Genomic DNA, 22582 nt, shown 5'->3' with positions numbered 1-22582 from the left:
AGAAACATCCGATCAAAATTTTTAGATAGCTATATATTCATCATAGTTGAAAGGCCCAACAACTGGGGCTGAAAAACCTGTTCCTAGCTACGTTATTTATAATGGTTGCCTCTCCCTAGTAGTATAATTTTTGTAGGCATGAATATACAATGAATCGGAGGGATTGGGTTTAAGATCACTTGTGCAGGACTTCGACTCTTGTTGATACAAGAACATTACGAAGCACAGAAAACCATATTGTGACCAAGATGAACCCAGGATTGCACAAAGTCTTCATTCATACTGGAGGTCCGAGGGACTTCTTGCAGTCCGTAAGCCGGCTTAAGCACTTCATGCAGACCTGAGAAGATGTGTCAGTTCCCATCCTGCACTGGTTCTAGGTGCATTACTTTTCATGTTACCATAATAATTTCAATAATAAAAAGAATTTTGAAAATTAAAACTTGGATTGTTACAACATCAAAGCACAAATATCGTATCGTCATTTTGATTGACGAATCCAGACGCTTCAACTGGACTTATAAGCAGTTTCAGAAACTCCTATCCCAGGGGTAAGAAATATGAAATTAGGTGATATAGAATTAAGTTCCTCAGGCAAGAAGGATGGGGTAGTCCTACATAGACAGGTAGTAGTGCTCATGAAGAATAAGGAAGCTGTTATATCTTGTTTATGTTGGGAAGGTATTAATAATACAGCTAGTTGCTTGTTTTATACTAAAATTTGTGAGGTATCAGTCAGTAATATAGAGTCAATCTATTTTAGAGGCCAGTACTCCCACCATACAAGAGGCCCACCATACAAGTGCACACATATTAGAGTTGCGAATCCCTCATATACTCTCTCTGCTTTTAAGAGGCCAGTACCCCCACCATACAAGCACAGCCCTATTTAGTACGAGCGCAGCCATATTGGATTTACCAATCCTTCATGTCCTCTCTCTTAACGAACCTCTTATTCTCTAGAAGATCTATCATTTCCTTGGAAACAATTATTCTCAACGATAGAAATGCTATTATACCAAGCGCAACCATAAGAAATCGTTTCAAGCAGACATTCTTATCTTGAATTTGGCGATAAAGATTTCTCGAAATTTTTCACTAACACTACCAACATTCAGAGCGGGTCTCCCCTTACCTTAAGCGAATGTTTAGAAGTGAATTAGTAGTGATATTATGTGCTATAAACGAAGTTTTGTTATGGATTATAATAAACAATTGGAGGAGATCTTGTTTTTGTACTCTAATGGTATCGAACCGATTACTGATTATGCATTATTGATTATTGATTATGACAACAACTGGACAGGTATCATTATTGTAATATAGTGGTCCTGTGCTTTCATTAGATGAAGAGAGCGCTACTCTTTTTTTCCTTAGTGGTTTAAGACCATGAAGAAGGTTTAACGGTGATTCCCCCAAGGCTGCCGACTACATAACCAAAGTCATAGATGTCGTTATTGTTAACTATAGTTATAGATGGTGATATGTTTCCTTTTCCAACGACACATTTTTTGGTTTTAAGCAGTTTTCCATTGGTTTTATGAAATTTGTGCTAGATGTCAAAATCAAACGTGAGACCCATGAATTCCTGCGGTAAAACAACGACACGTTACTCGACTGAGCCAGCAAGCCATTGAAAATATTATGATTTTAGAAATTCACTCTAATGCATTCAACCTAATGTTTCAGGGACGTTGGCCAACTGATGTTAAGCGTCACAATATCGTAACAAGTTATTTGCACAATCAACTTACTAACTAAAGTTTTGGTAAGCGTTAACAGTGATCTGTTTCCGGGCATAATTTTTGGCATCATCCTGAAAATATGTATACCACGCTGATTTTAGTTGCACACTGGACAGACATATTCTTGTGATGGTTAATGCAACTGTGCACATCGGTTTTCCATTACCGGGCTTGCTTATGAGTTTGGGCCCCCACATTCTCATCCAAGGCCTCGAGTCCCCATCCGGGGCTCCATGTCCCCAATCCAGGACCCCAAGTCCCTACCTATACCAGGTGCCCAAACCTCCTCCTCCAGGGACCAATCCCCCTTTTTCCACAGTTTTGTATAGATGTCTTTTTCCAGTGTTTTTACACTTTTTTTCTAGTGTTCTGTTTTGTTACGTTTAACCTTAAAAGTTTTTTTCAAAGTGTCTTTTGTTTTGTTGAGTTTCACCTTAAATGTTTTGTTTTCAAAGGCTATTCTGTTATGTTAGCTTTTGCCATAATTTTTTTTATCTTAAGTGTTTTTTTTAATATTCTGTTTTGTTCGATTTCATCTTAATTTTTTTTTTCAAAGTGGCTTCTGCATTGTTGGGTTTCACCTTGAATTCAGAGTGTCTCCTGTTATGTTAGCTTTCACCTTAAAAGTTTTTTTCAGTGTTCTGTTTGTTATGTTTTGCCTTAAAAGTTTTTTTCAAAGTGTTCGGTTTTATTACGTTTCCCCTTAAGTGTTTTTTCACCTTAAATGTTTTTTTTTCAACATGGCTTGTTTTTGTTAGGTTTCACCTTAAAAGTTTTTTTTTTCAAAGTGTCTTCTTTTTCCTTATGTTAAGCGTCAATTTTTTTCATAATGTCTTCTGTTTTGTTAGGTTTCACGTTAATTTTTTCAGTGTCTTCAGCTTTGTTGGGTATCACCTTAAATATTTTGTTTTCAAAGTGTCTTCAGTTATATTAGCTTTTACCTTCAAATTTTTTTTATCTTAATTGTTCTTTTTATTGCTCTGTCTTGTTAGGCTTCACTTTAATTTTTTTTTCAAATTGTCTTCTGTTTTGCTACGTTTCACCTTAATTTTGTTCAGTGTCTTCTGTTTTGTTAGGTTTCACCTTAATTAGTTAAGTTTCACTTTAAATGTATTGTTTTCAAAGTGTCTACTGTTATGTTACGTTTCACCTTTAAAAAAATTCAGTGTTCTGTTTGGTTACGTTTTACCTTAAAAGTTTCCTGTTTTGTTACGTTTCACCTTAAAAGTTTTTTCAAAAGTGTCTTCTGTCTTTTGGGGCTAAACCTTAGAGTTGTTTTTTCAAAGTTCTGGACAAGTGTCTTACAAGTTCTGCATGAATTCATAGAAATTATAAGCATTGCATAAAGTCCTAGCCAATTCATGAAAGTCAGGATCAACCCTGGAAAATCCGGACCAAATCAATGACATCAAGACAAAACTGTAGAAATCATGAGCAATACATAGAAATGTTGACGAATTCATAAAAATCAAGACCAAACTATAGAAATTAAGGTCTCTTACAATTCGGATACATTCATAAAAATCATGACCAAACTGTAAAAATCAGAGCTAATTCCAACCTCTAAAAAATCCTGACCAATGCATAGATATCCCGTCGAATTCATAAAAATCAAGAGCAAACTGTAGAAATTAAGGTCATTCTCTTAAAATCCGGACATATTCATTAGAATCATGACCAAACTGTAGAAATCAGGGCCAATCCGAGGAATCCTGACCAAACAAGAGGAATCAAGACCAAACTGTAGAAATCATGGCCAACCTCTAAAACATCATTATCAATACATATAAATCTCGTCGAATTCATAAAAATAGAGAGCAAACTGTAGGAGTTAAGACCATCCTCTTAGAATTCGGAGATATTCAAAAAAATCAAGACCAAACTGCACAAATCAGGATCAACCCAATAAATCCAGACCAAACGACAGAAATCAAGACCAAAGTGTAGAAATCATGGCCAACGTCTAAAAAAATTCATTACTAATACATAGAAATCCCGAAGAAATAACAAAAACCAAAACCAATACACAGAAATTTCAGAGTTTCAGAAATTTCAATCCTAAAATTCCAGACCAAACCAAAAGACATCAAGACAAAACTATAGAAATCATGACCAGTCCATAAGAATCCAGAAAAATCCCATAGAAATCATAACCAATGCTTAGAAATTCAAGGGAATTGATAGAAATCAAAAGCAATGCATGTAAATCCGGACGAATTAATAAGAAAATCAGGCCCAACCCTAGAAATCCAGACCAAACCGTAGAAATCAAGACCAAACCATATAAATCGTGTCCACAGAAAATCTTTGTAATTTTTAAATTAACACCAAGTAAAGAAACAAAACCCAAAAGGAATCAGGGAATCAAAAAAATCAAAGGAAAAATGCTTAGAAGCTAAAAAATGTTGTTGACTCGGTTGTTATCTGAAAAGATCAGATGTGAGGGTTGTCACAGAACGTATTGTATTGTTTCACCGACAACATGAATGATTACGTAATATAAGATATCGTACAATTCTTGCAATTCTTGGAATCAATAGCCACTAATTAATAATCAATAGTCATTACCAATAATCAATAATCAGTGCTCAGAACCATTACATTACAAAAATGATACACGCCCGGTTGTAGTAATTACAATTTTTCGAGATCGACAAAAGTTTCATTAACCTTAAAAAGAATATGTCTGTCCAACATGTATTTCAAATCACCGTGTTATGTATATTCTCGGAATGATGCCAAAAAAGGAACCCGGTAACAGATCAATGATAATATTTACCATATATCCAATTGAGAAATCAACTGCGCAAATAACTCATTACGATGTGGTGACGCTTAATATTAGTTGGTCAACGTCCCTAAAGCAACATATTGATTGCCTTAGAATATATTTCTAGGGAAATAATAATGTCGACGACTAACTATATAGTACCAGTGGGGCGGCTGCATAAGAAAAAAATCCTAAAACTATGTTCAAATGATTCCATGTCATTTTAAAACATGGAAAAACAAGTTGAAAAAATCTATGAAAAAAACGGGGGAACAAAAAACTGGGGGGAGGGGGAGGGGGGTTGGACCCTGTAGGGGGAGGGTTGGGGCCGCTTAGGGAGGAAGGGACTTGGGCCCTGGAGTGGGGACAGGGAGCCCTGCATGGGGACTAGGGTTCCTGAATGAGAATGTGGGGGCCCAAACTCATGCGCAAGCCCGGTAATGGAAAACCGATGCGCACAGTTCCATTAACCATCAAAATAATATTTCCGCCCGGTATGCAACTCAAATCATCGTGGTATGCATATTTTCAGGAGGATGCCAAAAATGATACGCGGAAGCAGATCACTGTTAACGCTTACCAAAAATCCAATTGATAAGTTGATTGTGCAAATAACTTGTTACGATATTGTGGCGCTTAACATCAGTTGGCCAACGTCCCGGAAACAATATTTTGAATGCCTTAGAATGTATTTCTAAAATCATAATATTTTCAACGACTTATTGCCAGTCAAGTAACATGTCGTTCTTTTGCCATAGGAAATCTTTGGTCTCACGTTCGATTCCGACATCAAACACAGATTTCATAAAGTCGATGGGAAACTGCTTAAAATCTAAAAAATATGTCGTTGGAAAAGTAAACATATCACCATCTATAAGACATCTATGACTTTGGTTATGTAGTCGGCAGGATTGGGGGAATCACCGTTAAACCTTCTTCAGATCTAAACCATTAAGGAAGAAAACAGTAGTGCTCTCTTCATCTAATGAAAGCATAGGGCCATTACATTATAATAATGATGCCTGCCAGTTATGGTCCTAATCAATAATCAGAAATCGGTTCAATACCATTAGAGTACAAAAAAAGATCTCATCCAATTGTTTATTATAATCCATAACAAAACTTCGTTTATAATACATAGTGTCACTTCAAATTCACTTCTAAACATTGGCTTGAGATAACGAGAGGCCCGCTCTGAATGTTGGTAATGTTAGTAAAAAATTCCGAGAAATCTTTATCGCTAAACTCGAGATAAGAATGTCCGCTTGAGTAACATGTCGTTCTTTTGCCATAGGAAATCTTTGGTCTCACGTTCGATTCCGACATCAAACACAGATTTCATAAAGTCGATGGGAAACTGCTTAAAATCTAAAAAATATGTCGTTGGAAAAGTAAACATATCACCATCTATACGACATCTATGCCTTTGGTTATGTAGTCGGCAGCATTGAGGGAATCACCGTTAAACCTTCTTCATGATCTTAAACCACTAAGGAAGAATAGAGTAGCGCTCTCTTCATCTAATGAAAGCACAGGGCCATTGCATTATAATAATGATACCTGCCAGTTATGGTCCTAATCAATAATCAGAAATCGGTTCAATACCATTAGAGTACAAAAAAAGATCTCATCCAATTGTTTATTATAATCCATAACAAAACTTCGTTTATAATACATAATGTCACTTCAAATTCACTTATAAACATTCGCTTGAGATAACGGAAGGCCCGCTCTGAATGATGATACTGTTACTGAAAAATTCCGAGAGATCCTTATCGCAATACTTGATATGAGAATGTCCGCTTGAAATGATTTCCTGTGACTGTGGTCAGATTTATAGCATTTCTATCGTTGAGAATAATTGTTTCCAAGGAAATGATAGATCTCGTAGAGTATATGCTTCTGTAAGAGAGAGGATATGAAAAATTGGTAATTCCAAATGTGGCTGTACTTGTATTGTATAGGGCTGCGCTTGTATGGGGGGGGGGGGGGTACTGGCCAATTGAAAGCATAGAAAGTATATGAGGGATTGGTAACTCCAATATGCGTGCGCTTTTATAGTGGACCTCATGTATGATGGACCTCTTGTATGGTGGGGGTACTGGCCTCTTGTATGGTGGGAGTGCTGGCCTTTTAAATGAGAGGGAGAATATGAGGGATTGGTAACTCCAATATGTGTGCGCTTGTTTGGTGGGTGTCTTGTATGGTGGACCTCTTGTATGGTGGACCTCTTGTATGGTGGGGGTCTGGCCTCTTGTATGGTTGGAGTAATGACCTTTTCAATAGATTGAGCCTATACTACTTCAGTCATGGTAGTATATACCCCTGTAGAGCCGATCGATTTTGAATATAGCTGCCGGCCATAAGTATATGGCGGAGAGAGGATGAGAGGAAATTTCTTAACATAAAACCTCCTCAATTTAACAACAGCTTTTGTAAAACTATCCTTGGGGCTACTCATTTTGTTGAAAAGAACAACTCAGAAGCACAAGGAATACCTTCTTTAAAAATACATGACGTCAGCTTTTGGCTAAGTAAAGTCATTCCATGTGTCGCAAGTGATACTAAAGATATCAAAACTCTTAATAGATACAAAATATTAAGAATTCTCACAGTAGTGACAAAGGTACAAATTTTATGGAGATATCCAATTGCGGGATTTTATTTTGTTATAGAAGTGTTATGCTTAGACAAAAAATGAAGATATTTCAATGATTCCATTTTATATAAGTGAATTTAGTTTTCTTGATCCCTTGCTGCTAAAATCAAGAATAAGGATTAGACATAATGTATATGCTACAGACGTCCAGTTTGGCAAAAGACACGTTACAATGTAAACAGCACAGAAGAAGTTTCAGAGAGGTAAGAAAGGAGTCATTTGACAGTCTTGGTGGGTATCCATTCCTAGCCTTCGTAAACACATGCCTTTTTCCTTCTTGTGAATTTGTTTTCTTTTAAAGGTGTAGCAGCGTTAAGGATGGCTTCAGATTTTTTCCTCAACCCCAAGTCACTTTACATGATTTGTATCGATAAAGAAACCATCGGAACAGATTTGCTTCTTGATCCTAGTATAATCTTGTTCTACCTATACTTTTTATTCACTTACGGAATTGACATGTCGCTGATGATTAAGCTGTGGATTAAACAGTTCAAAAGATACAGACAGGTAAGAAAACCTGCTTACTCTAAAACCGACTGTTTAATATAGTCAGGCCCCTAATTGTGACCGAGCCCATAATTTTACGGCTCGAAATGAGCTCCAACAGAAATCAAAGGAACTATGGTCAGTCAAACTGAGCTCACAAGTTGCAATGTGTGGGTCAAACTGAATCATAAACTTGGTTCGGCCGTCCACGCAAAGAACTGTACTAGCAATATAGAACTGTAGTAGCAATGTAGCAATGTAGTAGCAACCATGTTCCCACAAGCAAACAGAAATACCTTGTTGGAGGTTAGTGGTTAAATCCTCCCGCCATATGCGTCTGAAGCGACTCTAATGTAAAGCTTCGGGGCTTTAAATATATCCCTACTAGAAAAATATCCAGCGACCTAAACGCTAATAGCTGATTTAAAACTATACAATGGTGTTTAACCTTTGGTTTAATAGGGCGCGCAATACCTCTGTCTATGTAAAGACTGACAAGGCTCCCATGTATCATAATTATTTTATTTTTACCAGGCCACTTCTTATAAAAGAAGTAATAGCAAATTTGAAGGGGGCTTATTCGATTGAAATCGAACCTTGTGCCTTATTAAGAGTTTATAGTGTTTTGAGGGTACTCCTATGTGGTTTACTAGGTTACCTGCCTCCTCCTCCTTAACACCGAAGAAATCTGATCAAAATATTAAGGTAAGCTGTTTTATTCAGAACAGTCTAAAGAGCTGGGCACTCGTAGCTAATTTTTGGAACTGATTTCCAAGTCAGCGCCGATTTAAAAAAAAAATCGGCGTCGATTTGAGCTTGAAAAGTTTTCTAGTTTTCGGCGCCGATTTACAAAATTAGCGCCGATTTTCACCATGATCATCACAAAAAAAGAAATACAAAAAAAATAGTCAGCCAGAGATGTCTGTGGTGAAAAACCCTGCTACTGAGCTGAGATCAATCATGTAACTATTAATAAACTCCAGTTGACTATTTGTGTCCATGATTTTTTGTTTTGAAAATCTCGTGCGATAAACTTTTCTTTCAACAAATTTTTCTTACCGCTATCATTTTTCCACTGATACTGAAATCGGTTCCCAAAATCCGCTATGAGTGCCGAGTCCTAAAGGGTTGAATAAATATTTCTCCGGGCACGACACGAACCCAAAGCCCGTAGGGCAAGAGCTGTAAATTATGTAAGTTGCCCTTTGTTTACATTAATTAAAAACACTTTTTCACAAAATAAATTTTTCAAAGAAAAGTAAAGAACTCCATTAAACAAAAAATGAGCAAAAATAAAATCAAATAATCTACCAAGCTCGAAACTACCACAAATCAGCATCGATAAATAAATGAAACCCAAAACGGACAGAAATTAAAATAAATAACCGAGTTAAACTCAAAACGAGCAGAAATTAACATAAGTTGGGCGCAAAACCCCTATGCCTTCCCACGGCCAGAAAAAAATTTGCACTTTACTGAAAAAAATATAAATGTTTTTGCTTTTATAACTTTAATAAATCAAATAATTTTAACATTTTGATTACTAAATATCATTATGTGTACATTAAACTGACAATACACATTCATTTGTATTTTTTCAGTAAATTGCATATTTTGTTCTGGCCTTGGGAAGACATAGCGGTTTTTCGCCCAACTTATGTTAATTTCTGCTCGTTTTGCGATTGACTCGGTTATCTATCTTTACTTTTCTTTGAAAAACTTATTTTGTGGAAAAAGTTTTTTTTAATTAATTTCTGTTCGTTTTATATTGACATAGTCTTTTCAGGAGAAAAAAAATAACACTTTAAATCTTTTCGTTTTTTAAGACTTTATAGTTTGGCCTGCTATTGGTATGCTGGAGAAAAATTTTCAGCAATTTTTAACAACATACATCCTCTTAAAAATCTGGACAAAAATAGTACCGTTTAACTTAGTTTCATACCTCCTCTAGTTGACCTGAAATGGAAAACTTGATACCATTCGCAAAAAAATCTGTTTACTTTCTTTGATAGTTTTGATACACTTACGCTATATTGATTTGGTTAAATTTCAAGAGCAGAAGTAGCCCCGCAATTCTTAAAATAATAACCCCAATTGTTCTTGGGATATTGCTGAGATACCTTATTGGGAATTGGCATTATCACAGCGCATTTTGATTTATCTTTAGGCAACATTTAGTTCTTAAACATAAAAGGCAAATGGGCGAGTGGGAGTAGAAGGGGAATTAGTTGCCCTCCAATCACTTTCGACTATCAAAAGGGGCATCAGCCCTTTCTATTTTCAATCGAATGAGCTCCTTTCAAAGTTCCCAAGACAACTCATTTGATGTGAAGAGTCCTGGTCTAGACAACAACAACAAAAAATATCACTAATAACTTTCGAATATTGAAGAGGGCACTAGCTCTTTGAATTTAAAATCGATTGAGCCCTTTTCTGAAGTTTCTACGACAACGCCTTCTATAAAATCTTATATGCCCCCAGGGCATAACTTAAAACCCTTGCCCTGAGGGCTGTGGTGGAGTATACTCCTCAAAAACATATTTTCTATCTGTAAATCAACTACGCTGAACAAAATGGCTATCTCAAATTTTTGATTGGATGTGTGTGGGGGATTGATGGGCTTTGGGGGGGGGGGGCTATTTGCCCTCCAATCAATTTCGACTATTAAAAAGCGCACTAAAACGTTGAATTTCCAATCGAATGAGCTTTTTTTGAAGTTTCTACGACAACGCCTTCTATAAGAACATTATATGCCCCTGGGCATAACTTAAAACCCTTGCCCTGAGGGTTGAGGGGGAGTTTCCTCCTCAAAAATATATTTTCTATCAGGAAATAAACTATGCTTAACAAAATGGCTATCTCAAAATTTTGAGTGGAAGTGTTTGGAGGATTGGTGGGCGTGGGGGGCTAGTTGCCCTCCAATCACTGTCGACTATTAAAAACGGCACTAGCCCTTTGAAGTTCAACTTGAATTAGCCTTTTTTGAAGGTTCTACGACAACGCTTTCTATAAAAATCTTATATGCCCCCAGGGCATAACTTAAAACCCTTGCCATGAGGGGTGTGGGGGAGTGTCCTTCTAAAAACATATTTTCCATCTGGAAATCAACTAGCCTACTTTAAACGAAATGGCAATCTCAAAATTTTGATTGGATGTGTTTGGGTGGAGGATGGACGTGGGGGGGGGGCTAGTTCCCCTCCAATCACTTTCAACTATTAAAAAGGACACTAGCCCTTTGAATTTCCACTCAAATGAGCCTCTTTTGAAGTTTCTGTGACAACGCCTTCTATCAAAACTTTATATACCCCAGGGCGTAACTTGAAACCTATGCCCTGAAGGGTTTTGGGGAGTGTCCTCTTCAAAAACATGTTTTCTGTCTGTAAATCAACTATGCTGAACAAAATGGCTATCTAAAAATATTTGTTGGATGTGTTTGGGGAAATGACGGGCATGGGGGAGGGGATTGTTGCCCTCCAGTCACTTTCGACTATTAAGAAGGAAACTAGCTCTTTGAATTTCCAATCGAATCAGCCTGTTTTGAAGTTTCGCCGACAACGCCTTCTTATAAAAACCTAATATACCCCCAGGGCATAACTTAAAACCCTTGCCCTGAGGTCTGTGGGGGAGTTTCCTCCTAAAAAACATACTTTCTATCTGGAAATCAAGTAGCCTACTCTGAACAAAATGGCTATCTAAAAATTCTGAGTGGAAGTGTTTGGGGGAATGATGGGCGTGGGGGGCTAGTTGCCTTCAAATCACTTTCAACTATTAAAAAGGGCACTAGCCCTTTGAATTCCTAATCGAATGAGCCTGTTTTGAAGTTTCTACGACAACTGCCCTCTATTTGCCCTCCAATCACTTTCGACTATTAAAAAGCGCACTAAAACTTTGAAGTTCCAATCGAATGAGCTTTTTTTGAAGTTTCTACGACAACGCCTTCTATAAAAATATTATATGCCCCTTGGGCATAACTTAAAACCCTTGCCCTGAGGGTTGAGGGGGAGTTTCCTCCTCAAAAATATATTTTCTGTCTGGAAATCAGATCTGCTGAACAACATGGCTATCTCAAAATTTTGATTGGCTGTGTTGGGGGGACTGTTGGGCGTGGGGGGCTAGTTGCCCTCCAATCACTTTCGACTATTAAAAAAGGCACTAGCTCTCTGAATTTCCAATCGAATGAGCCTTTTTTGAAGTTTCTACGACAACGCCTTCTATAAAAATCTTATATGCCCCCAGGGCATAACTTAAAACCCTTGCCCTGAGGATTGTGGGGGAGTGTCCTTCTAAAAACATATTTTCCATCTGGAAATCAACTAGCCTACTTTAAACGAAATGGCAATCTCAAAATTTTGATTGGATGTGTTTGGGTGGATGATGGACGTGGGGGGGCGAGGGCTAGTTGCCCTCCAATCACTGTGACAACGCCTTCTATCAAAACTTTATATACCCCAGGGCACAACTTAAAACCCTTGCCCTGAGGGTTTTTGGGGAGTGTCCTCCTCAAAAACATATTTTCTATCTGGAAATCAACTACGCTGAACAAAATGGATATATCAAAATTTTGATTGGATGTGTTTGGGGTAATGTTGGGCATGGGGGTGGGGCTAGTTCCCCTCCAATCACTTTTGACTATTGAGAAGGAAACTAGCTCTTTGAATTTCCAATCGAATCAGCCTGTTTTGAAGTTTCGCCGACAACGCCTTCTTATAAAAACCTAATATACCCCCAGGGCATAACTTAAAACCCTTGCCCTGAGGTCTGTGGGGGAGTGTCCTCCTAAAAAACAAATTTTCTATCGGGAAATCAACTAGCCTACGCTGAAAAAAATAACTATCTGAAAATTCTGAGTGGATGTTTTTGGGGAAATGATGGACGTGGGGGGCTAGTTGCCTTCAAATCACTTTCAACTATTAAAAAGGGCACTAGCCCTTTGAATTCCCAATCGAATGAGCCTGTTTTGAAGTTTCTATGACAACGCCTTCTACAAAAATCTTATATGCCCCCAGGGCATAACTTAAAACCTTTGCCCTGAGGGTTGTGGGGGATTGTCCTCCTCAAATACATATTTTCTGTCTGGAATTCAACTACGCTGAACAAAATGGCTATCTAAAAATTTTGATTGGATGTGTTTGGGGGAATGATGTGTGTGGGCTAGGTGCCCTCCAATCACTTTCGACTTTTAAAAAGGGCACTAGCCCTTTAAATTTCCAATCGAATGAGCCTGTTCTGAAGTTTCTACGACAACGCCTTCTATAAAAACCTTATATGCGCCAGGGCATAACTTAAAACCTTTGCCTTGAGGGTTGCGGGGGAGTGTCCTCCTCAAAAACATATCTTCTATTTGGAAATCAACTAGCCTACGCTGAACAATATGGCTATATCAAAATTTTGATTCGGGGTGTGTGTGAGAATGTTGGGCGTGGGGCTGGTTTCACTCCATTAACGTTTGAATATTAAAAAGGGTATTAGCCTTTAGAATTTCCAATTGAATGAGACTTTTTTGAAGTTGCTACGGCAACGCCTTCTATAAAAACGTTATATGCGCCAGGGCATAACTTAAAACCTTTGCCTTGAGGGTTGCGGGGGAGTGTCCTCCTCAAAAACACATCTTCTATCTGGAAATCAACTAGCCTACGCTGAACAATATGGCTATCTCAAAATTTTGATTGGATGTGTTTGGGGGAATCATGGGCCTGGGGGGGGGGGCTAGTTTCCCGCCAATCACTTTCGACTATTAAAAACGGCACTAGCATTTTGAATTTCCAATCGAATGAGCCTGTTTTGAAGTTTCTACGGCAACGCCTTCTGTAAAATCTAATATGCCCCCAGGGCATAACTTAAAACCCTTGCCCTGAGGGTTGTGGGGGAGTGTCCTCCTTAAAAACCTATTTTCCGTCTGGAAATCAACTACGTTGAACAAAATAGCTATCTCACAATTTTGATTGGAAGTGTTTGGGGGAAAGAGCCCTTTGAATTTCCAATCGAATGAGCCTGTTTTGAAGTTTCTACGACAACGCCCTTTATTGAAACATCATATACCACCAGGGCATAACTTAAAACCCTTTTCCCAATAGCTTTGGAAGAGTGTCCTTCTCAGAAAGATATTTTCTCTCTTGAAATCAATAACGCTTAACAAAATGGCCATCTCAAATTTTTGATTGGATGTGTTTGGGGGAATGATGGGCGTGGGGGGTCTAGTTGCCCTCCAATCACTTTCGTCTATTAAAAGGGCACTAGCCCTTTGAATTTCCAATCGAATGAGCCTGTTTTGAAGTTTCTACGACAAAACCTTCTATGAAAACCTTATATGCCCCCAGGGCATAACTTAAAACCCTTTCCCCGAGGGTTGTGGGGGAGTGTCCTCCTCAAAAAGATATTTTCTATATGGAAATCAGCTACGCTAACAAAATGCCTATCTCAAAATTTTGATTGGATGTGTTTGGGGAAATGATGGGCGTGGGGGGGGGGGCTAGTTGCCTACCAATCACTTTCGACTATTAAAAAGGGCAATAGCCCTTTGAATTTCCAATCGAATTAGCCTGCTTTGAAGTTTTTGCGACAACGCCTTCTATAAAAGCTTTATATACCCCCAGGTTATAACTTAAAACCGTTGTCCTGAGGGTTGTGGGGGAGTGTCCTCCTCAAAAACCTATTTTCTATCTGGAAATCAGCTACGCTGACAAAATGCCTATCTCAAATTTTGATATGATGTGTTTTTGGGAATAACTGGCGTAGGGGGGGGGGTAGTTGCCCTCCAATCACTTTCGACTAATAAAAAGGGCACTAGCCCTTTGAAATTACAATCGAATGAGCCTGTTTTGCAGTTTCTACGACAAAGCCTTCTATAAAAGCCTTATTTGCCCCCAGGGCAAAACTTAAAACCCTTGCTCTGTGGGTTGTGGTGGAGTCTTCTCCTCAAAAACACATTTTCTATCTAATAATCAACTACGCTGAACAAAATGGCTATCTCAAAATTTTGATTGGATCTGTTTGGGGGAATGATGGGCTTGGGAGATTGGCTAGTTCCCCTCCAATCACTTTCGACTATCAAGAAGGGAACTAGCTCTTTGAATTTCCAATCGAATGAGCCTGTTCTGAAGGTTCTACAACAACGCCTTCTTAAAAAACCTTATATGCCCCCAGGTTATAACTTAAAACCCTTGCCCTGAGGGTTGTGGGGGAGTGTCCTCCTCAAAAACACATTTTCTATCTGAGAATCAACTACGCTGAACAAAATGGCTATCACACAATTTTATTGGATGTGTTTGGGAGAATGATTGGCGTGGGGGGTCTAGTTGCCCTCCAATCACTTTCGACTATTAAAAAGAGCACTAGCCCTTTGAATTTCCAATCTAATGAGCCTGTTTCGAAGTTTCTACGACAAATCCTTCTATAAAAACCTTATATGCCCCCAGGGCATAACATAAAACCCTTTCCCCGAGGGTTGTGGGGGAGTGTCCTCCTCAAAAGATATTTTATATCTGGAAATCAGCTACGCTGAGAAACTACTTATCTCAAAATTTTGATTGGGTGCGTTCGGGGGAACGATGCGCGTGGGCGGGGGCTAGTTGCCCACCAATCACTTTCGACTATTAAAAAGGGTAATAGCCCTTTGAATTTCCAATTGAATGAGCCTGTTTTGAAGTTTTTGCGACAACGCCTTCTATAAAAAGCCTTATATGCCCCAAGGGCATAACTTAAAACCCTTGTCCTGAGGGTTGTGGGGGAGTGTCCTCCTCAAAAACCTATTTTCTATCTGGAAATCAGCTACGCTGATAAAATGCCTATCTCAAATTTTGATATGATGTGTTTTGGGGAATGATGGGCGTGGGGGGGAGGGGGGGTAGTTGCCCTCCAATCACTTTCGACTACTAAAAAGTTTTCGACTTTGAATTTCCAATCGATTGAGCCTGTTTTGCAGTTTCTACGACAACGCCTTCTATAAAAGCCTTATTTGCCCCAAGGGCAAAACTTAAAACCCTTGCCCTGAGGGTTGTGGGAGAGTCTCCTCCTCAAAAACACATTTTCTATCTAGAAATCAACTACGCTCAACAAAATGGCTATCTCAAAATTTTGATTGGATGTGTTTGGGGGAATGATGAGCGTGGGGGAGGGGCTAGTTCCCCTCCATTCACTTTCAACTATCAAGAAGGGAACTAGCCATTTGAATTTCCAATCGAATGAGCCTGTTTTGGAGGTTCTACGACAACGCCTTCTTATAAAAACCTTATATGCCCCCTGGGCATAACTTAAAACCCTTGCCCTGAGCGTTGGGGGGGAGTGTCCTCCCAAAGAACATATTTTCTATCTGGAAATCAACTAGCCTACTCTGAACAAAATAGCTATCTAAAAATTCTGAGTGGATGTTTTTGGCGGAATGATGCGCTTGGGGGGCTAATTGCCCTCCAATCACTTTCGACTATTAAAAAGGGCACTAGCCCTTTGAATTCCCAATCGAATGAGCCTGTTTTGAAGTATCTACGACAACGCCTTCTTATAAAAACCTTATATGCCCCCAGGGCATAACTTAAAACGCGTGCACTGTGGGCTTTGGGGGAGTGTCCTCCTCAAAAACATATTTTCTGTCTGGAAATCAACTACGCTGAACAAAATGGCTATCTCAAAATTTTGATTGGATGTGTTTGGAGGAGTGATGGGCGCGGGGGTGGGCTAGTTGCCCTCCAATCACTTCCGACTTTTAAAAAGGGCACTAACCTTTTGAATTTCCAATCGAATAAGCCTGTTTTGAAGTTTCTAAGACAACGCTTTCTATAAAATTCTTATATGCGCCCAGGGCATAACTTAAAACCTTTGCCCAGAGGGTTGCGGGGGAGTGTCCTCCTCAAAAACATATTTTCTATATGGAAATCAACTAGCCTACGCTGAACAAAATGGGGGGGGGGGCTAGGTGCCCTCCAATCACTTTCGACTATTAAAAAGGGCACTAGCCCTTTGAATTTCCAATCAAATGAGCCTGTTTTGAAGTTTCTACGACAACACTTTCTATAATAACCTTATATGCCCCCAGGGCATAACTTAAAACCCTTGCCCCGAGAGTTGTGGGGGAGTGTCCTCCTATCTAAAAATTTTGATTGGATGTGTTTGGGGGAATGATGGGCGTGGGGGAGGGCTAGTTGCCCTCCAATCACTTTCGACTATTAAAAATGGCACAGCCCTTTGAATTTCAAATCGAAAGAGCCTGTTTTGAAGTTTCTACGACAACGCCTTCTATAAAAGCCTTATTTGCCCCCAGGGCATAACTTAAAACCCTGGCCTTGAGGGTTGTGGGGGAGTTTCCTCCTCAAAAACACATTTTCTACCTAGAAATCAACTACGCTGAACCCCAGGGCATAACTTATAACCCTTGCCCTGAGGGTTTTGGGGGAGTGTCCTTCTCAAAAACCTATTTTCTATCTGGAAATACGTTGAACAAAATGGCTATCTCACAATTTTGCTTGGATGTGTTTGGGGGAAAGATAGGCGTGGAGGGGGGGGGGGGCTTGTTGATCTCCAATTACTTTGACTATTAAAAAGGGCCCTATCCCTTTGAATTTTCAATCGAATGAGCACTTTTTTGAAGTTTCTACGACAACACCTTCTATAAAAACCTTATATGCCCCCAGGGAATTACTTAAAACCCTTACCCTGAGGGTTGTGGGGGAGTCTCCTCCTCAAAAGCACATTTTCTATCTTGAAATCAATTACGCTGAACAAAATGGCTATCTCAAAATTTTGAGTGGATGTGTTTGGGGGAATGATGGGCGTGGGGGGGGGGGAGGGAGTAGTTGCCCTCCAATCGCTTTCGACTATTAAAAACAGCTCTAGCCCTTTCAATTTCCAATTGAATGAGCCTGTTTTGAAGTTTCTACGACAACGCCTTCAATAAAAACCTTAGATGCCCCCCGGGAATAACTTAAAACCCTTGCCCTGAGGGTTGTGAGGGAGTGTCCTCCTCAAAAACATATTTTCTATCTGGAAATCAACTACGCTGACCAAAATGGTTATCTCACAATTTTGATTGGATGTGTTTGGGGGAATAATGGGCGTGGGAGGGGGGCTAGTTGCCCTCCAATCACTTTCGACTATTAAAAAGGGCACTAGAACTTTCGATTTCCAATCAAACGAACCCCTTTTGAAGTCTCTACGACGACCCCTTCTATATGGAGTACCCTGCTTTAAAGAAAAAAATAATAATAAACTGTGCATTTTATCAATTAATCATACATGCTCTTAGGACTTAACTTGAAACCCTTGCCCCGAGGGTTGTGGGGGAGTGTCCTCCTCAAAAAGATATTTTTCATGTGGAAATCAACTACGCTGAACAAAATGGCTATCTCAAATTTTTTATTAGATGTGTTTGGGGGAATGATGGGCGTGGGGTGAGGGCTAGTTGCCCTCCAATCACTTTAGACTATTAAAAAGGGCACTAGCTACTCCAATTTTCAATCGAATTAGCCCTTTTAGAAGTTTCTACGATAACTCCTTCGATACGAAGTGCCCGGGTATTGAAAAACAAAAACAAAAAAAGAACATTTTGCCCGCATCGTTCTTTACTTAGACAGCGCTAGCGCGCTGCCTATGATACAGGTTTTCAAACAGTTCGTGGTAACAAACTATAATTAAGGAGTGACCCGGCTCAATAGTAACCGAAACTCTAAGATACAAATAGATACATCAAAAAAAGAGAATTTTATGCTGATTTTAAATATATAAGTTTCATCAAGTTTAGTCCAACCCATCAAAAGTTATGAGCCTGGGAAAATTCGTGCTATTTTCCAAAAAAGGGGGAAACACCCCCTAAAAGTCATAGAATCCTAATGAAAATCATACCATCAGATTCAGCATATCAGAGAACCCTACAGTAGAGGTTTCAAGCTACTATCTGCACAAAATGTGGAATTGTGTATTTTTTTGGTCAGAATAAAGATCACGGATGCGTGTTTTTTTTTGTTTTTTTCCCAGGGGTCATCGTATCGATCCAGTGGTCCTATAATTTCATGAGAGGACTCATTCGGACGGAAATTAAAAGTTCTAGTGCTCTTTTTAAGTGACCAAAAATCGTAAGGCAACTAGGCCCCCTCCCACGTTCATTTTTTCCACAGTCACCGGATCAAAGTTTTGAGATATCCATTTTGTTCAGCATAGTTGAATCATCTAATAACTATGTCTTTGAGGACGACTTAATCCCCCACAGTCCCCAGGGTAAGGGCTGCAAGTTATGAACTTTGCCCATTGTTTATATATAGTATTGGTTATTGGTAAGTATACAGACGTTTTCAGGGAGGATTTTTCCTGGGGGGGGGGCGGCTGGATTGGGTTCCGTGGGAGGATCTTTCCATAGAAGTTTTTCAAAGGGGGAAGAGAATTTCCATGAAGGGGATGCTGGGTTTCCCAGCATTATTTAAAAAACAATCAGAAATTAAATAAAAAATAAGTTTTTTCAGCTGAAAGTAAGGAGTAACATTTAAACTTACAACGAACAGAAATTATTACGTACGTGAGGGGCTTCGTCCCCTCCTCAATACCTCGCTCTTTGCGCTAAAGTATTTCTAATAATTTCAAAAGATCCATTTATTCTAATTAAACAGCCTTTGTGATTTAGGGGGTCATTTCTTAAAGAATTGGAACAAAATTTGAACTTTAAGCTTCATAACTATGATCTTTATGTGATAATAAACCAAAGATTTTACGCTTAAGTTTGCCTCTTTCTCACAACTCTGCTTTATAAAACAATAAAAAACTTTAACGTAAAGAGCGGGGAGTTGAGCAGGGAACAGCCCATTTCATATATGAAATAATTTCTGTTCGTTTTCAGTTTTAATGTCGCTCCTTACTTTCAGTTAAAAAAAACTTTTTTTCTATTTAATTTCTGAACGTTTTGAGTTTGGCTCACAGTACATGAATAACTAAACCGAAATTTACATATTAGTTTTACTTTTTTAACTAATAATAACCTTATAATAACCTAAGTTTGGTTTTTGTTTCAGTTGTTTAAGAATGACTCCTGAATCACAAAGGCTGTTTAATTAGAATAATAACCTCTTTTAAAAGTTAAAAAACAAACTTAGCGTATAAGCGAGCTATTGAGGAGAGACAACCCACCTCATATACGTAATATTTTCTGTTCCTGTTAAGTTTTAATGTTGCTTCTTACTTTCAGTTGAAAAAACTTTCTTTTTATTTAATACTGATTATTTTTTAAATAATGTACGGAAATCCAGTTCCCCCTCCATGGAAAATTCTCTTCCCCCACGAGAAATTATCTCCATGGAAAAATTCTCCTACGTAACTTAAATTAGCGATATTTGCTGAAGTAATTTTGTAAGGCATAGTAACAAAATAGCCAAAGACGTCGAGACTATTTTTATGAAAATAAAAGTCACAAGGTGAGCAATTCTCAAATCACTGAAATGAACGAAAGGACAAATCTTTAAAAGATATACGTAATAATTTATGTTCGTTTTAAGTTTTAATGTTATTCCTTACTTTCAGTTGGGGAAAAAAAAACTTTTTTTATTATTATTTAACAACAACCACAAGCCGAAGGGCATACAATATTTTAACTTTTTTAAAGGGTAAAATCTTACTTTGTGTCAAATACTGAGTAAAATATTATGTTAATCCGGAATTGATTCCACTCTTTCCAATGGGTGCAATTTTATATTTTTGCAATTTTCTTCGGGTGCAAAATTATCTTGACCAATTAAGGCTTCAGGCTTTACCATTTGACTTTCAAAGATGATATACGAATCTTCATGTTTTTCTTTAGCTTGGCTTACTTAGATTTACGAAGAAAAAAACAGGACACTGTAAGGGTTATACCCACGGGAGCCTTCAGTAATTGCCAAGTCCCTGATATTGCAAGAAATGACAAGGTGCTTAAGATTTATTTAACAAAACATCACTTATTCCAAGAAATGGACCTTACAGTAGGTTAGATACTGACAAAACCATTACATTAATTTAGCACCAACTTCGTTAAACTTACCCAGTGGTCACTGGCGCATTTTTATGTTAAGGCCATCTTCCTCGGGTGCAATATGCCGAAATCCACTTAGGATTCATTTCTGAGTTTGTAAGATGAAATAAAAATATTCATTTCTTTTTTTAGGTTGGCTTAATGAACTTGAACACAATGCACACCAGAAGACAGCAAAACCTTCTCACATTCAGTGGAAATGCCCTCTGTCGACTCTTTATGTTTCTAACTTACGTTCTTATATATGTGCAATTTGGTTTCATGAAAAGCAGTGCCTCAGTTTCTTCTAGTAGGCAGTTCTTTGGGGTCACCTACCTTTTATATTTTATGATTTTCACTGTCATTGTACCTCTAGTTCAATTTTTTACCAGTCCACTCATGAGGCTGCCAATATTTTCAGTATACAGAAAATTAACAAAAGCGCCATCAAATGATATCATACATATGTCAACAAAACGTAAAGAACCTTTTGTAATCTCTACCAGCAAAGACTAGAGGTGCACAATAATTTGGAAACTATTGTCCAACATCTCGGGATCTATTAATATTTTATAATAGTTCGCGAGCTCATCCTGCCTTCCACTTTTTGGACTTTTAATCTAGGCCTTGGGATCCATTTAATATCATAATTTTTCCCCTTTCGACCCTCTTCCCAGGAATAAGTACATGAGTACGACCCTACGCTCTTCCTTTTTATTCTCCGTTCCAGCTTTCAACTTACCTTGGAAATTTGTTCTAGTTTTGAGGGTATAAGATGTCTTTGAAATCTACGATTTGTTCATTAATTTTTGGTCATTTATATTTTGCCTAACTTTTACAATTTATGATTTTAATTGTGATTTTACTTTTAGTTTTGTTGTTATCAACCCATTGACGAGACTGCTACCCATAGGCGTAGGGAAGGATGGGGGGCAGCTGACCACCCCCCCCCCCAGAACTTCAAATTTACACTATATATTAACGAGAGCTTTTCGTATGTTGATTTTTGGTCCGATATATACTCGTATATATATATATATATATATATATATATATATATATATATATATATATATATATATATATATATATATATATATATATATATATATATATGTATATATATATATCAATTTTGTCATTTAATGTCGCCCAACTGTAAACTTCTGAACCGAATTCTTAGAACAAGAAACTGTTATCTAACCGTAACGTGATGTTTCAAATCGCTTTTATGGTGTTTATGTTTTCTGGAAATTGGAAGTAGATTATTGGGTTTATTATATTATAGTATTGAAAGAAGATAATAAAGAGTATAGTAATCCAAGAAGCTTAATTCTGAAGCTAATTGATGATTATTGATGAATAAAGATTTCAAAAGGTAAGATAGAACTTACTGGTAATGTGAGGTCTTGTGAACTGCCGATATAACTTCCGCTCCCCCACTTCCATCACAGAATCGACCGCACCTCCCTAGACAAGATGCTGTCTACGTCCGTGTGCTACCCTTTTCAGTTAACAGAGAATTAACAAAGCCGTGTCAAACGATGTCCTGCATATGCTTACAAAACGCCAAAAAAACTATTGTGATGTCTAAGACCAGAGGGACAATGACTGGGGATGTTGACGTTGCTTGGTCACTACGGTGAACGCTTTTTTAGTAATATAAATAAAATAACAGTCATGACAGATATTATTGGACTATACATGGCAAAATCCTTACAACAATTGCGCTAACTCGACATTTTTTTTAGTGTGCTAAGGTTTGCTTTATTCTTATCCTGTGGGAAAACTTTAAATTTGATTAGCCAAATTCAGTCCTTATTATCCCAAGCTAACAACACTGTTTTCGTATGTTCATGCACAAAGATTCGCTTGTTAAGGCAATTTATTGGTCGATTTTAGGAATTCTAGTTTTAAAACTTCAACTTTTACTGGGCGACCCGTGCTATTTTCTAAAATATAAA

The 22582-nt window shown here is 38.1% G+C and overlaps 1 protein-coding gene across 1 annotated transcript in view; it reads left to right on the top strand.

The window, feature by feature from the left end:
* The window catches only part of LOC148944254 (uncharacterized), an 80705-nt gene extending 59169 nt beyond the window's left edge, over nt 1–21536 (top strand). Inside the window, exons 3-4 of the mRNA XM_089100446.1 lie at nt 7476–7681; nt 20772–21536. Of these exons, the coding sequence (XP_088956572.1) occupies nt 7476–7681; nt 20772–21134 (569 nt within the window). The 3' untranslated portion in view covers nt 21135–21536. The remainder of the gene's footprint in view (nt 1–7475; nt 7682–20771) is intronic.
* Nucleotides 21537–22582: the final 1046 nt, after the last annotated feature.

The sequence above is a fragment of the Artemia sp. Qi Xiang Cuo genome, chromosome 14 (genome assembly GCF_049724085.1).
Source record: "Artemia sp. Qi Xiang Cuo chromosome 14, ASM4972408v1, whole genome shotgun sequence".
NCBI classification, from domain to species: domain Eukaryota; kingdom Metazoa; phylum Arthropoda; class Branchiopoda; order Anostraca; family Artemiidae; genus Artemia; species Artemia sp. Qi Xiang Cuo.
The sequence above is the reverse complement of the archived record's forward strand: the minus strand, read 5'-3'. Positions and strand labels throughout refer to the sequence as shown.